The 14,876-nt window shown below is 45.7% G+C and overlaps 1 protein-coding gene across 1 annotated transcript in view; it reads right to left on the bottom strand.

The window, feature by feature from the left end:
- RHPN2 (rhophilin Rho GTPase binding protein 2) overlaps positions 1 to 14,876 on the bottom strand; it is a 58,704-nt gene that overhangs the window by 30,760 nt on the left and 13,068 nt on the right. The window contains exon 3 of the mRNA XM_053906041.1: positions 755 to 883. Coding sequence (XP_053762016.1) covers positions 755 to 883 — 129 coding nt within the window. The remainder of the gene's footprint in view (positions 1 to 754; positions 884 to 14,876) is intronic.

Raw genomic sequence — 14,876 nt, 5'->3', positions numbered from 1 at the left:
AGATTCCCCTGGCGCTCGCCTGCCTTTTGAGAAGCCTCACGTCCCCGCACAGCTCCTCAAGGTTATTTTTCCTCCAAGATGGACATGTCTAGCAAAGGTAGCTCACCTTGGGGAGACGTTCTGAGCTTTTTCTGAGGTCTGCCCCTCAATACTGCACCTCCCACAAACCCTCCCTAGGGGGAGGCTCCTGAATTAGGCTGTTCATCTCTCAAGTATTTAACGGGGTACATTTCTGAAGTCTCTCAGTTGCCATGCCAACTCACCTGGGTCCCCTAATCTTTGATGTAAGTGATCCCTGTCAAGCTGTTTGTCTGTTTTTGCATCCTACCAATGGAACGACCCAGGCAGGCCCTGTGTGGGGTGAAGAGGCTGAGAGGGAAGAGGGCAGGGTGGCCCCACCCGGTGGGCTGGCTCTCCCAGCCAGCCACAGAAGTGCCTCCAGGCCATCTTTATGGGAGAGCCACGTGAGAGATGCTGTCTCTTCATCTGGACCCAGTCACAGCTCTCCCATAAAACTATGTCCCAAGGGTCCTAGGACAATTGAATGCCTTTCTGTCCCACTCTCCAGGTATTTCCAACAAACCCCATAGGGTCGTCCCTTTGACTCCTGCATCACGCTCAAACCTCAAACTGATCAATCCCTCTCTTCCCAACGTGGGGTCTGCCACACCCTTGGGTCTATCTGGGCACCATCCCTGTTGCAGCACGTTCTAAGGCTCAGAAAGTATCTGGAAGAATCAGTGCCCCCACTTACTCTGTGCTCTGATAGACTCCCACTGAGATGTTGAGCCCCTCCAGCTCTTCCTTGAGCATCTGCAGATCTGAGTTCACGAAGCTCAGTTCCAGGCGCACCTGCTCCCGCACCTTGTGGTTCGTAGCTGCTCTGTTAGAAGAGAAGAGGGAGGAAAGTGCCTTCAGCCCAAGTGCCCGGCTGCCGAGTGAGCAGACCTCCCAAACCCCATAGGGACGTCCTGAGGGTTCACTTGCAGATGTGAGCACCAGATGCGATCAGATAAGAGGTCTCAGAGATGCTCAGCACCTGGCCCATCCTGAGCCACACCTGCCAGTAAATGGATCTGGGACATCGATGATAAACTGAGCTGCCAGACATGAATCTTAAGACATCCCTGCAAAGAATCAGCTTTGAGAAGAGAAAAGAGAACTGCTCCCAGCCACTCATAAGAGACCATAAACTACCCCCTTGAAAGGAAATGGCTAAGATAACATTTCCCAGCTCATTCTATGTGGTCTGGTTTTACCCTGACCCAAAACCAGAGAAAGACACCACAAGAAAACAAAACAACAGACTGATATCCTACATGAATATATATGCAAAAATCCTCAACAAAATATTAGGAAACCGAACCTAGCAACATATAACAACAATTATATACCATAACCAAGTGGGATTTATCCCAGGATTGCAAGGTTGGTTTAAAAAAAATTTTTTTTTTACATTTATTAATTTTTTGAGAGAGATGGAGAGACAGAGCACAAGTTGGGGAGGGGCAGAGAGAGAAGGAGACACAGAATCCAAAGCAGGCTCCAGGCTCAGAGCTGTCAGCACAGAGCCTGACGCGGGGCTCAAACTCACAAACCGTTGAGATCATGACCTGAGCCGAAGTTGGACACTTAACCGACTGAGCCACCCAGGCGCCCCTACAAGGTTGGTTTACTATCTGAAAATCAATTAATGTAACATACTATAATAATAGGCTATAGGATAAAAAACACATGGTCATCTCAACAGATGCAGAAAAAAAAAAAAAAGCATGTGATAAAGTCTAACACAGATTCATGATAAAAATTCTCACCAAACTAGGAATAAAAGAAAATTTACAAAACTTGATAAAGGGCATCTATGAAAAAAACAAAGCTAATATCATACTTAGTGGTGAAAGATATGCTTTCTCAATTAGATCAGGAACAAGGCAACAGTGTTCGCTTTTGCCACTTCTTTTTTTTTTTTTTTTAACGTTTATTTATTTTTGAGACAGAGAGAGACAGAGCATGAACGGGGGAGGGGCAGAGAGAGAGGGAGACACAGAATCGGAAGCAGGCTCCAGGCTCTGAGCCATCAGCCCAGAGCCCGACACGGGGCTCGAACTCACGGACGGTGAGATTGTGACCTGAGCTGAAGTCGGCCGCTCAGCCGACTGAGCCACCCAGGCGCCCCCGCTTTTGCCACTTCTAATCACTACTCTACTGGAGGCTCAAGCCAGCGGCAATAGGTAAATAAAGAAATTAAAGGCCTCTGGATTGGAAGGGAAGAAGGAAAACTGTCTTTACTCACAGATGACATAATCTTGTATATAGAAAATCCCAAGGCATTCACAAAATACTAGAACTAATACATTCGGCAAGGTCACAGCATACAATTCAATATGCAAAAATCAATCCTATCGCTACATACCAGCAGTGAGCACTCTTACAACGAAATCCAGAAAACAATTTCATTCACATTAGCATCAAAAAGTAAAAATACTTTGGAATAAATTTCACAAAAGAAGCGTAAGATCTGTGCCCTGAAAACCACAAAGCAGTGCATATTAATTGGAGAGACGCCGTGTTTATGGATTGGAAGATTCACTATTGTCAAGATGTCAGTTCTCCCTAATTGATCTATCAATTCAATGCAGTTCCAATCAAAACCCCAAGAGCTGAGGCGCCTGGCTGGCATCCGACTCTTGATTTCAGCTCACATCATGATCTCACAGTTCATGAGACTCAGTTCCGTATCAGGCTCTGTGCTGAACCTGGAGTGCGTGTAGAATTCTCTCTCCCTCTCCCTCTGCCCCTCCCCTGCAAGTGCTCTCTCTCTCTCTCAAAAAACAAAAACAAAAACAAAACCCATAAGCTTTTTAGTAGACATTGAGAAGCTGATCCTAAAATGTGTATGGAAATGCAAAGGACCTAAGAGCCAAAGAAGAACAAAGTTGGAGGATTTATGCTATAGGATTTTAAAACTTACTATAAATCCACAGCAATCAAGATAATGTAGCAGGGGCATAAAGCTAGGCAATGGAACAGAATAGAATCCAGAAATAAATCCTTACATTTATGGTCAATTGATTTTGACAAAGATGACAAGACATTTCAAAGGAGAAAAGACAGTCTTTTCAACAAAATAGTGCTGAAGCAATTGGACATCCTTAGGTATGTCCGTGTCCCTGAGACCACCCCCCACATTCAGGGATTCACTAGAATGACTCACAGGACTCAATAGAGTTGTACTCAAGGCTGTGATTCATTACAGCAAAAGGGAAAGGTGCATGGGGTAAGGTCTGGAGGCACAGGCTGCTAAGAGTCCTCTCTCCCAGGATTCTCACAAAGGACACACTTAATTCCTCTGGCAGAGTGTTGACAACACGTGTGAAATGCTGTCTACTAAGGAAGCTCATTTGAGACATAGTGCCCCAGGTTTTTACTAGGGATTGGTAGGTAGGCACTTCTGTCTAGCATGTTCCAAAATTCCAGACTCCCAGAAGGAAAGCAGGTATCCAGCAGAAACAACACTGTTTGTGCAAACAGTTCAGGCACAGTGAACCATTCTTATCAGTTCTGGAAACGGTGGGAACTATCCTGAAATTAAGTTTGCAGACACCGGCCAAGGGACAACCTTGCAAACAGGCTTTCTAAGGATAGCTGTCTCAGGCCTGCTCTGATAACTCTTTTCTGCACAATCAGCAAAAAATAAACCTCAATCTAAATCTTATACCATACATAAATATTAAGTCCAAATGGATCAGAGACTTCAATATAAGAGCCAAAACTCTACTACCTCTAGAAGAAAATATAGGGGCACCTGGGTGGCTCAGTCGGTTGGGCGTCCGACCTTGGCTCAGGTCAGGATCTTATAGTTTGTGAGTTTGAGCCAGGCACCAGGTTCTATGCTGACAGCTCAGAGGCTGGAGCCTGCTTCAGATTCTGTGTCTCCCTCTCTCTCTGCCCCTTCCCTGCTCGCGCTCTGTCTCTCTGATTCAAAAATAAATACACATTAAAAAAATTTAAAAAAATATATACATATAGAAGGAAATCTTTATGACCTTGGGCCGGGCAATGTGTACTTAGCTATACACCAAAAGCATAATCCATAAAAGAAGAAATCGAATTGGACTCTCTCAAATTTAAAAACTTCTGTGCTTCAGAAGATACCATTAAAAAAAACAAAACAAACGCAAGCCATAGCCTAGGAGAAAATATTTGCAAATTATATATCTAATAAAAATTCGTTATCAGATACATTAAGAGTTTCTCAAGTAATAAAAAGACAATACAATTTTTTTAATGGGCAAAGATTTTTTTAATGAAGGAATAATTGACAAACATTATCTTAATTTCAGGTATAAAACATAATAATTCAATATTTATATATATTGCAAAATGATCACCACAAACAATATTTGTCAGCATAGTTACAGGTTTTTTTTCTGTGTGATAAGACCTTTTAATATTTACTCTCTTAGCAACTTTAAAATATGCAATATGTTGTTCTTTTTTGAGAGACAGAGCATGAGTAGCAGAGAGGCAGAAGGGGGGGGGGGTGTGGAGAGAGAGGATCCCAAGCAGGCTCTGCACCATCAGTGCAGAGCCCAACAGGGAGCTCGAACCCATAAACCATGAGATCGTGACCCAAGCCGAAATCAAGAGTCAGGCGCTCAACCAACTGAGCCATCCAGGTGCCCCTGCAATACAGTATTATTAACTATAGTCACTATGCTGTACATTACATCCCCATGACTTATTTTATCACTGATAAAATCTAGCAACATTCCATCTGTCTTCTGTCTCCATGAGCCTTCTTTTTTTTTCAATAGAGATTCCACATGTACATGAGCTCATATGGTATTTCCCTGTATGACTTATTTCACTTAGCACAATGCCCTCGAGGTCCGTCCATATTGTCACAAAGGTTAAGATTTTGTGCTTCTTGATGGTCAAATAGTATTACACGGTGTGTGTACATATACCACGTCTTCTTCATCCATTCATCCATTGGTGGACACTGAGGTTGTTTCCGTATCTTGGCTATTACAAATAAGACTGCAATGAACATGGGGGTGCAGATATCTTTTTGAGTTAGTGATTTTGCTCTCCTCACATAAATACTCAGAAGCAGAATCGCTGGATCACATGGTAGTTCTATTTTTAATTTCTTTAAGGGAACTCCATACTCTTTTCCATAATGGCCGCACCAATTTATATTCCCACCAACAGTGAATGAGGGTTCCCTTTTCTCCATGTCCTCACCAACACCTGTTATATCTTCTCGTTTTGATAATAGCCGTTCTAACAGGTGTGAGACCTCATCGTGGTGTTGATTTGCCTTTCCCTGATAATTAGTGATGTGGAGCATCTTTTCATGCGTCTGTTGGCCAGTTGCATATCTTCTTTACAAAAATGTCTATTCAGGTCCTCTGCCCATTTTATAACCGGACTGTTTGTTTTTGTGCTGTTGAATTTACGAGTTCTTTCTGTATTTTGGACATTAACCCCTTATCAGATGTACGAATTACAAAAACTTTCTCCTATTTAGTAGGTTGCCTTTTCATTCTGTTGATGGTTTCCTTGCTGTGCAAAAGCTCTGTGGTTTGATGTAGCCCCATTTGTTTTTGGCTTTTGCCGCCTCTGCTCCTGGTGTCAAATGCAAAAAATCACGGCCATGATCAATGTCGAGGCTTACTCCCTATGTTTTCTCCTAGGAATGTTATGGTTTCAGGTCTTATATGCAAGTGTTTCATCCATTCTGAGTTAGTTCTTGTGCACGGTGTAAGACAGCGGTCCAGTTTCCCCACTGCTAAGAGACTATCCTTTCCCTATTGTATACTCTTGCCTCCTTTGTCATAAGCTGATTGGCCATATATGCGTGGGCTTATTTCTGCACTCTATTCTGTTTCATTCATCTATGTGTCTGTTTTTACACCGGTACCATACTGTTTTGATTACTACAGCTTTGTGATATAGTTTGAAATCAGGAAGCGTGATGCCTAGAGCTTTGTTCTTCTTTCTCAAGACTGCTTTAACTATTCTGGCTCTTTTGTGGTTCCAAAGTTTTAGAATTGTTTTATCTATTTCTGAAGAGTGCCATTGGAATTTTCATAGGGACTGCAGCAAATTTGTAGATTGCTTTGGCTGTATGGACATTTTAACAATACTAATTCTTCCAATCCATGAGCCTGGAATGTCTTTCCATTTATTTGTACCTTCAATTTCTGTCATCGGGGCCATAGTTTCTAGTGAACAGGTTCACTTCTTTTGTTAAACTTATTCCTAGGTATTGTGTTATTTTGGATGCAATTGTGAGTGGAATTGTTTTATTTTCCCTTTCTGGTAATTTGTTATTAATGTATAGAAATACAACAGATTTCTGTATATTGATTTCGTAGCCTGCAACTTTCTGAATTCATAAAATGTACAGAAGATCTGAATACACATTTTATTAAAGAATATATACGAATGGCTAATCAACACACAAAAAGACGCTGAATGTCATCAGACAATATAGGGAAATACACATTAAAACCAGGATGAGATACCAATACACGACCTGACTGGCTCTGATGAAAAAGTAACAGTAACAAGCATTGGTGAGGATGCAGAGAAACAGGAACCCTCATACACTGCTGAAGGCAAATGACACAGCCACCTTGGAACAAACAGCTGAGTAGTTTCTAACAATGACAAACATAAACTTACCATACAACTGCATATTCCACTGCTAGGAGTCTATGAGAGAAATGAGAATTTATGTCCCAACAAAAAGCCAGAGAGCCAAAAAGAGAGAAAAATCCAGGCATCCATCCATTAACTGGCAAGCGGATAAGCAAAATGTGACACATCCATAGAATGGAATGGTTTAAGTGATATGAAGGAATGAACTTTACCCAAGTCTTCAAAGCAGAAGTTTGGACACTTCGTGGAAGACTTTACAAGTGCATTTTACAGATTAGGAATCACTGCAAAACTAACAGTTAACAACCAAGTACTGAGCGAGGCCTTGCTGAGTACGTTCCCACGAGCCATCCTGGCAAGTCCTTGGTCATTCCTCAGACCAGCTACTAGAACTTCCTCATTTCACACATGGGGACACCCGAGGTCCATCAGCCAAGAGCTCCAGCCAGCCAGCGAGACAGTACCGGGTCACCTTCCCCTCCCCAGCTGATGAAAATCCAGCCACCTGTCTTGTGCTTGCTTTCCTCACCTGCTGTCTTTCCTCCAGAAAATAAAATGCTAAACCATTTCCCCTACAGTGTGCCCTCTCCACTGGGGTTCTTCCTGCCTTGTCACATATTTGAGCCCATCAGTTTCTCTCCATGATGTATTTATATGTTTTCTCTCCCTTCCTTCACCAAACTTCTGCTTTTTTTTTTTTTTTAATGTTTTTATTTATTTTTGCAGGAGAGAGAGACAGAGCACGAGCGGGGGAGAAGCAGAGAGAGGGGGAGACATAGAATTTGAAGCAGGCTCCAGGCTCTAAGCTGTCAGCACAGAGCCCGATGTGGGCTCGAACTCACAAACTGTGAGATCATGACCTGAGCCAAAGTCAGATGCTTAACCGACTGAGCCACCCAGGCGCCCCACCAAACTCCTGCTTCTTGAACCCACACGCTTATGTCACACCTCCTCGGAAAAGGCCATGCTTGACCCTGGCAGTAGATATGATGACACTGGTGCTTTTACTGCTCCTGGTTGGTAAGCCTTCACACGTACACGTCTGAGCTCCCCAGCTGGGCAATGAGATATTGGAAGCTCAGTTCGGTGAAGAGCATTGGTGTGGGAATTCTGAGGGGTTGGAGGGGGTGAAGCATGATTACCAGTAAGAAACACATTTTGTACACAACACAGTAGATCCATACACAAACATACTCTCTAAAACAAAAGTCGCACAAACCAAACCATTCATGTGATGCACACCAATTATTCTATTCTAATAGCTTACTTTTTTAAAAAAACAGTAATATTTGCAACTCTCCAATTCTGAATCTCTGACTGCAACTGGGTGCCCAACACTTCAATTCAGTTCCTCCAGGTTAAAGGCTCAATGCCACAAGACTGCCACCATGTCAGGTGCCAGCCACAAGGTTTGCAGGGGGAGGGGCACCCGTACTTATGACCAACCAGCTACAAATCAAGGGTTCCCACAACACCCTTCTATGATAATTCACCAGAATGACTCAGAAAACTCAGGAAAACACTTTACTTACATTTACTGTGGTTTATTTTAAAGGACACAGCGTTAAGAGCAGTCAGATGGAACAGACCCATAGGCCAAGGAGGCGTGAGCAGCTTCCACGCCCTCTCCAGGCACGCCACCCTCCTGGCACCTTGATGTGTTCGCCAATCTGGAGGCTCACAAACCTCACTGTGGGGGGGTTTCATCACTTCATTATGTGGGCACAGTTGATTAAATCATTGGCCATCGGTAACTGAACCCAATTTTCAACCCCTTTCCCTTCCCCAGAAGTTCAGGGGTAGGGACTAACGCTCTAATCAGATTTGGTCTTTCTGGTAAACAGACTGTATCTTGAAGGCTCCCTTCCCCCATCAGGAATCACCTCATTAACATACAGAAGACAGGAGATTCCAAGAGTTTTAGGAGCTCTGTGCCAGGAACGAGGCACAGAGACCAAATATATATACATATGTGTATGTATGTATATGTATACATATTTTTTTTTAAGTAGGCTGTATGCCCAATATGGGGCTTGAACTCATAACCCTGAGATCAAGAATCAGTCATGCTCTACAAACTGAGCCAGCTAGACACCTCCCCCAACAAATACCTATTTTTTATAACACTACAGCAACCCAATGACTGGATTTCATTACACACCATGGGTCACAATCTGCCGCTTGTAAAACCTGTACTACAAAGATGCTTCTGAGAACGTGACTGATTCACAAGCTGATAATGTCCACAAGGACACAAGGAAAGAAATCCTCCCAACCCCTGGTATTGGGAACGGCTTCTTTGTAGCAACTGGTTTGCCTCTGGCTGAACCAACGGGTATGAGAAGCCTTCCAAGTCACATTCCCCTCTCCATGCTGCCTGCAGGAAGCTCACAGACAAACTGTGGCCCACGTCTACCAAAGGATATAGGAGTTATAACGGAAAACAAGACCCCGGCCTTCTAGTTCTTTCCGTTTCACCTGGAAACTGGCATTGTCTTTTCTGAAAAAAGTGGCAGAATAAAGACCACTCTCTAGAAGAAATGGGGGGTGGGACTGGTCCTCTGCAACAGAGTGGATCCAACTTAAATATAACAATTTTCACCCTAAGGTCCTTGCCCAAATACCTGCAGGACCCCCAAACAGGCCAACTCTGGATTTTTCCTCCTCTATATATTGATTTGCCCCTTCTCTTCCCTCTTGATTTGGCAATTTGAGATTTAGGATGCAACAAATCGGCAAGCTGCTCTTTGGACGTGGACCTCTGTATGGGTCACTCTGGAAAAAGTTGTTGGCCAAGTAGGGCCTCAGAGTCAGTTTCACAATGCTACCTTTGGGTACAACGATGAATAGGAAACCAACCCTAGAGTGTGAGGTGCTTCTAGTACAGATAATGATTTTTCACTGGTGGAAGGGGGTTTCTCAAATAAGGTAAATCAACTGAACATGGTGTATGTGCCCAGGTCCCCTGTGCCCAGGCTGGGGGAATAGTCTGGGTTAACATACAAAAATGGAACCAGCTGGCTCAAATTAGGAATTAAAACCAGGGCCCGTCTCCTCAATATTGATGCTCTGCACCTGGGCTACCTTCCACTTCTATGGAAGAACATGGCTTTTTTCCCACCTTTCCCTTGGGTGCAAACTTCCTCCGAGAACCCTGTGGTCTGGTAACTGATGTTACAACTGAAAGAGGCCTCGGGGGGGCCTTGGTGGCTCAATCAGTTGAGCGACTCTTGATTTTGGCTCAGGTCATGATTCCAGGGTCATGGGATCAAGCCTTGCATCAGGCTCTGCACTGAGTGTGGAGCCTGCTTAAGATTCTGTCTCTCTCTCTCTCTCTCCCTGCCCCTTTCACCCACTCTCTCTCTCTCATAAACAAACAAACAAACAAACCAAAAGAGCACTTGAGGCCAACCAGGATGAAGCAAAAGTGTGCTTTGGCCCAGGTCCCCCACGGCCTCCCTCAGGCCCGGACCACCAGGGAAAGGCCCCTTCCCTTGGATGTTTCATCAAGAGCATGCACATGTTCCAAAAGTCAAGAACGAGAAGGTGTCTCACTGCCTCTCTCTGAGTGATGAACCCAACAAGTGTGAACAGGAAAGGAAGGCCATATTCAAATTATTTCCTGAGGCTACTGACTACATCCACGCATTCTCCTCTGTCTGAATTTGGAGCTGCCGAGACCTTTTCCACCCTAAGAAGCCCCCACATGATGATGGCTTGTGTCTCCGCTCCAAATCCAAAATTTCTTCAACGTCCCATGTTTTGTCTTAAAGCTGCGTGTGAATTTTGAATGTTGACCCCACGGAACTCCATTTACTTTAGTGGAACTTTTTTCTGTCCTATCTTTCAGTAAAATGGTCCCCTCAGGAACAGGCATGTTGACAAGCACCAAGACTTGCACCAGCTTCGGAGACCTTACTGAAACGGTCTGACCTTAATCCATCTGTCCCCAAATCCTGCAAGTACCACCTGGCGGCCCCATGTGGCCACCCAGCTAAGGCGGCAGATCAGCCGGTCTGGCAGGACATCTGCTCCCAGCATAGGAAGGCAGGCCTCAGGATTGCTGCGAGCCCCAAAGGTCGTGGGGGGTTCACACACCCCACTGCACGTACACCAGCCTCTATCAGAACCGACCGTGTGAGCGGTCACTAACCTCAAGTTATGCTCATTACCGCTGAGGCTGCCCCTGGTCACCTCTGCCCAGCACGTCATGACCCTCCGGTCCAGGGGTTGCAAACTGGAGGTCCAGGGACTAGTTCATTTGGTTCTCAGGGTGTGATTTTTTTCCCCTTTTGAACTATGTGCCAATATTTAAAAACTCAAATATCAGAAGATTAAAAAAAAGAAAAATAAAAAGGAGAGAAAAAGATCAGATCTCTATCTTCTGGAAAAAAACCAAAAAACCGAAGGTCCGGCAATCCTGGCTGCGCCCCCACGATGAGGCAAGCTGCACGTGGTCCCTCTGGAGAGAGTATGCACTCTGTACTTCCCCACTGTCCCCACCACTCCCTACTGCCCCGCAGCACCAGGTCTGGCCCCCTCCACTCTTTCCTGAGCCGGCCTGGCCTCTGTAAGCCTCACAGTGGGCCAGTCCTGCTCCAGTCCAAAGCTCCCAGTACAAGAGGGGAATCTGAACCCCAAAGATGTTAAATGACCCGCCATCGTTCAAAGGCCCAGTTAGTTAAAGCTAAACCATGTGGCAAGTTGCTTTTAATGTTACAAAGACCATCTCTGTTTCAGAGAAACAACACCACATTTCTACCCCAGCTTTTCTCCAGGGAGGGCAGGGTTCTAAGAAAAGAGAGAGAATATTGTCCTTGCTTAGCCTGGAAAAGTACATTTAAAATATCTGCTATCTTCCTAATCAAACCTCAGGAAGCTCATGGACTCTAGGCCGATATGGCTCAAAGGAGGAGGAGGGAGACCTTGAAGGGGTAGAAAGCCTGGCTCCTGCCAGGGCCTGCCCAGCGTCGCAGCCCCCTACCAATGCGGGTAAAGCACTGGGACCCTTGCCTTCCTGCGTTTTGGGGGACGCTTTCCCAAAGGCCACCCCACCCAGTTCCAACTGCTCAATCTTTATCTGAGGTCTATAGAGGGACATCCGGGAACCTGAAAACAGGTGCACAGGATAGTGGGGCTCAATTTATGACTTAAACTACCCCTTGTTGGCAGGGACAGCCACCTAATCAGACACCCAGGCCACCTAATCAGACACCCAGGAACAGCCACGGGGCCAGAGCTGGACTTGGCTGAACGCCTTATTTGTTTTTGGGAAACGGTTGGTGCCAATGAAGTCAGATTAATAAATACCTTTAGGGTTCCCTCTCCCAACAGTCTCCAGAAAGGGCCACTCTGAACTTTTAGGTCAGGTCACTTCGAAAATCATTAACAACCCCACCCTACCCCCACCCTGCCAGCTCAACAAATGCTAACTTGACAATGAGCTTGAACCACTGGGTCTCAGAGGCTGTTTGCTGGTGTCATTAAAAGAGCAAGACAGACCAAAAAAAAACAACAACAACAAAAAAAACTACCCTGGTTTGTGCCTTAGAAATGCCAAGGCCCCTGTTCAGAGAGGGCCTCCCTGACTGGCCTGTTTCTAAGGCTGCACCACACTGTCAACCTCTAGCCCATTTCCTTTTCATCGACACCCTAGAAAGCATCACCTCTGACATGACTGGACTTGTTTGCTGTTAGGAAGGTCCCCCCCACAAGAGATTAAGCATCATGAAAGCAGGGATTCATTTGCACTGCCAGCAGCCTTCTCCTCTTGCATCTCAAACAGTGCCTGCTACTTCCTAGGCACTCAAGAAATTCACTTCCTGGGTGAATGACAGGCCAATCAACTGTAGTCTGCTCCTAGGGAGCCACAGACTCAAGGCTGCCTGCCTGCCCCCCAGAGCCACAGGGCTGGCCTCTCAGAAATGTCAACCAAAACCCGTAGCCACAAATCACACCAGGGGGAAGGTGCCTACACCCTTCCCGGCACAGCAAGCCCAGCCCATGGCCTACACTCCTGAATCAGAGCCCCTCCTAAGCTGTGCTGGCCACTACGCTGCAGACCTGATGGTCCCCAGGTCCAGATTTCTCTGGGGACAGGGACATTGCCAGACATTTTAAAACATGAAATGTTGGGGCACCTGGGTGGCTCAGTTGGTTAAATGTCTGGCTCTTGATTTTGGCTCAGGTCACGATCTCATAGTTTCATGAGTTTGAGCACAGAGTCTGCTTGAGATTCTCTCTCTCTGTCTCTCTCTCTCTCTGCCCCTCCCCCACTAGCACTCTTTCTCAAAAATAGGTAATACATTTTAAAAAGTTTAAAAATAATAAAATAAAATACAAGGTGAAATGTTGTGGGGCGCCTGGCTGGCTCAGTCAGTGGAGCATGCGACTCTTGATCTCAGGGTCATGAATTCGAGTCCCACGCTGGGTGTAGAGAGTACTTAAAAATAAGTAAATAAACTGGGGCATTTGGGTGGCTCAGTCGGTTGGGCGTCTGACCTTGGCTCAGGTCATGATCTCACAGTTGGTGAGTTCGAGCCTCGCGTCGGGCTCTGTGCTGACAGCTCAGAGGCTGGAGCCTGCTTCGGATTCTGTGTCTCTCTCTCTCTCTTGCTCTGTGTCCCTTCCCTGCTTATGCTCTGTCTCTCTGTCTCTCTCTCTCTCTCAAAAATAAATAAAAATTAAAAAAAAAGAGAGAGAAAAAAATGAGTAAATAAACTTAAAAAAAGAAAAAAAGGTGAAATGTTGTAAGTTTCCTAGTCTCCTCCGGTAACAATTTAGCTTCCACCCTGCTACAGAAGTAGCTGGAGGAGAGGTTCCCGGAAGCCTGGCCACCCCAGGACTTGCGCTCTCTGCTAGTCCACGAGTACCAATGCCTACATGAAGCACAACACTATTGCTCCCGAGTCAGCGGCAGGTTCAGGTGGTTGGTGATACTATCTTCTGGGCCTTTGCAGGATTTCACACGAAAAATGAATAAAAGTAATTCATGTCCTTCATAAAAGAACACCCAAACACTGGAGGCGGTAACATTACGGGTAAGAGTCACCTCCACCCCATCCCTGGGCTTGATCCCAAGAGGCAACTCTAACGGCTTCTTTCTTCATACTTTCTGGAAAAAGCCTATGCGTGCACAAAAGCGAACATACAAACCCTTTAAAATACACATATAGGGCACCTTCCTTTTCCCTCACCTAGTAGCTCAGACAGCTTTCCTAGGGAGCAAATACAGATGGATTCTGAAAGTTTACCCTAAGTTCATGATCAGAAACCCTCCTTCTGTCTTTCCTGGGTGCTCAGGTGAGCAGCCCGTGTGGAGGAGATGATCATGCTGCTTGTACATATCTGTGACCATCAGACTACTGCAGCTCTGTTGTGAACGCCTGGTTTGGTGTATTTGTCTTTCCCAATAGCCTCTGGGCTCCCAAAGGCCTCCAACAGTGCAGGTGACCCATTGGGAACACCCATTATCCACATCCTGCCAGGTTTCCGGGTTCCCTGCCAGGTTTCCAAGCTCCAGGTCCCTACAAGCGCCCTGCATCTCTCTCTGAGTCTCCAGGGGGCACCTGTCTCACTTGGCCAGGCAGCAGGCACGGTGCCTACCCTGGCTCCCCGTGCAGAAGGTAGCATGGGGCTGACAAGAGTGACCCCCAGAAACTCTGAAGGAAGAAGAAAAGTCTGCACCCTTTATACACAAGGGGAGGCTGACACACTGCCTTGTGTTGCACTGAGGGGTGTAGGGAGGGCTTCCAGCTGCCTATGACACAGGTAAAGCTTCACTGAGTTCTACGCTTCGTAAGTAACTATTTCACCACCAGAGCATAATAATGAGGGCCCCAAGGCCATGGGATTGTACTGGGGCCTCTCACTGGAGGGCTGGACACTGGCAACAGAAATGTCCCTTTCCCTCCCTCCTGCCTTCCTTTCTACATCCAACACTTACCAAGCAGTGATTCTAGACCAGGCATGGTTTCTCCACTAGACAACAGAGAAAACGGACGGACAAGTCCCAGAGAAAGCAGAGAAAACAAACAGGAATGTGATCATTGGCTTCCCCCATCCCCAAACACACAAACAGGTGGGGTAAAATACTTGTCTGTAACATAATCAAGCTCCAGGCAAGGAAGGGCCTGCTCCAGGCGCCAGAAACAAGGAGGGAACCCAAAGTTAAAACCGAGAGCTAGAGAGGAAGCCAAGCAGGC

Source organism: Panthera pardus, unplaced genomic scaffold (assembly GCF_024362965.1).
Source record: "Panthera pardus isolate Hobbes unplaced genomic scaffold, ASM2436296v1 HiC_scaffold_18, whole genome shotgun sequence".
NCBI lineage: Eukaryota > Metazoa > Chordata > Mammalia > Carnivora > Felidae > Panthera > Panthera pardus.
This window is presented reverse-complemented; position numbering and strand designations above follow the sequence as displayed.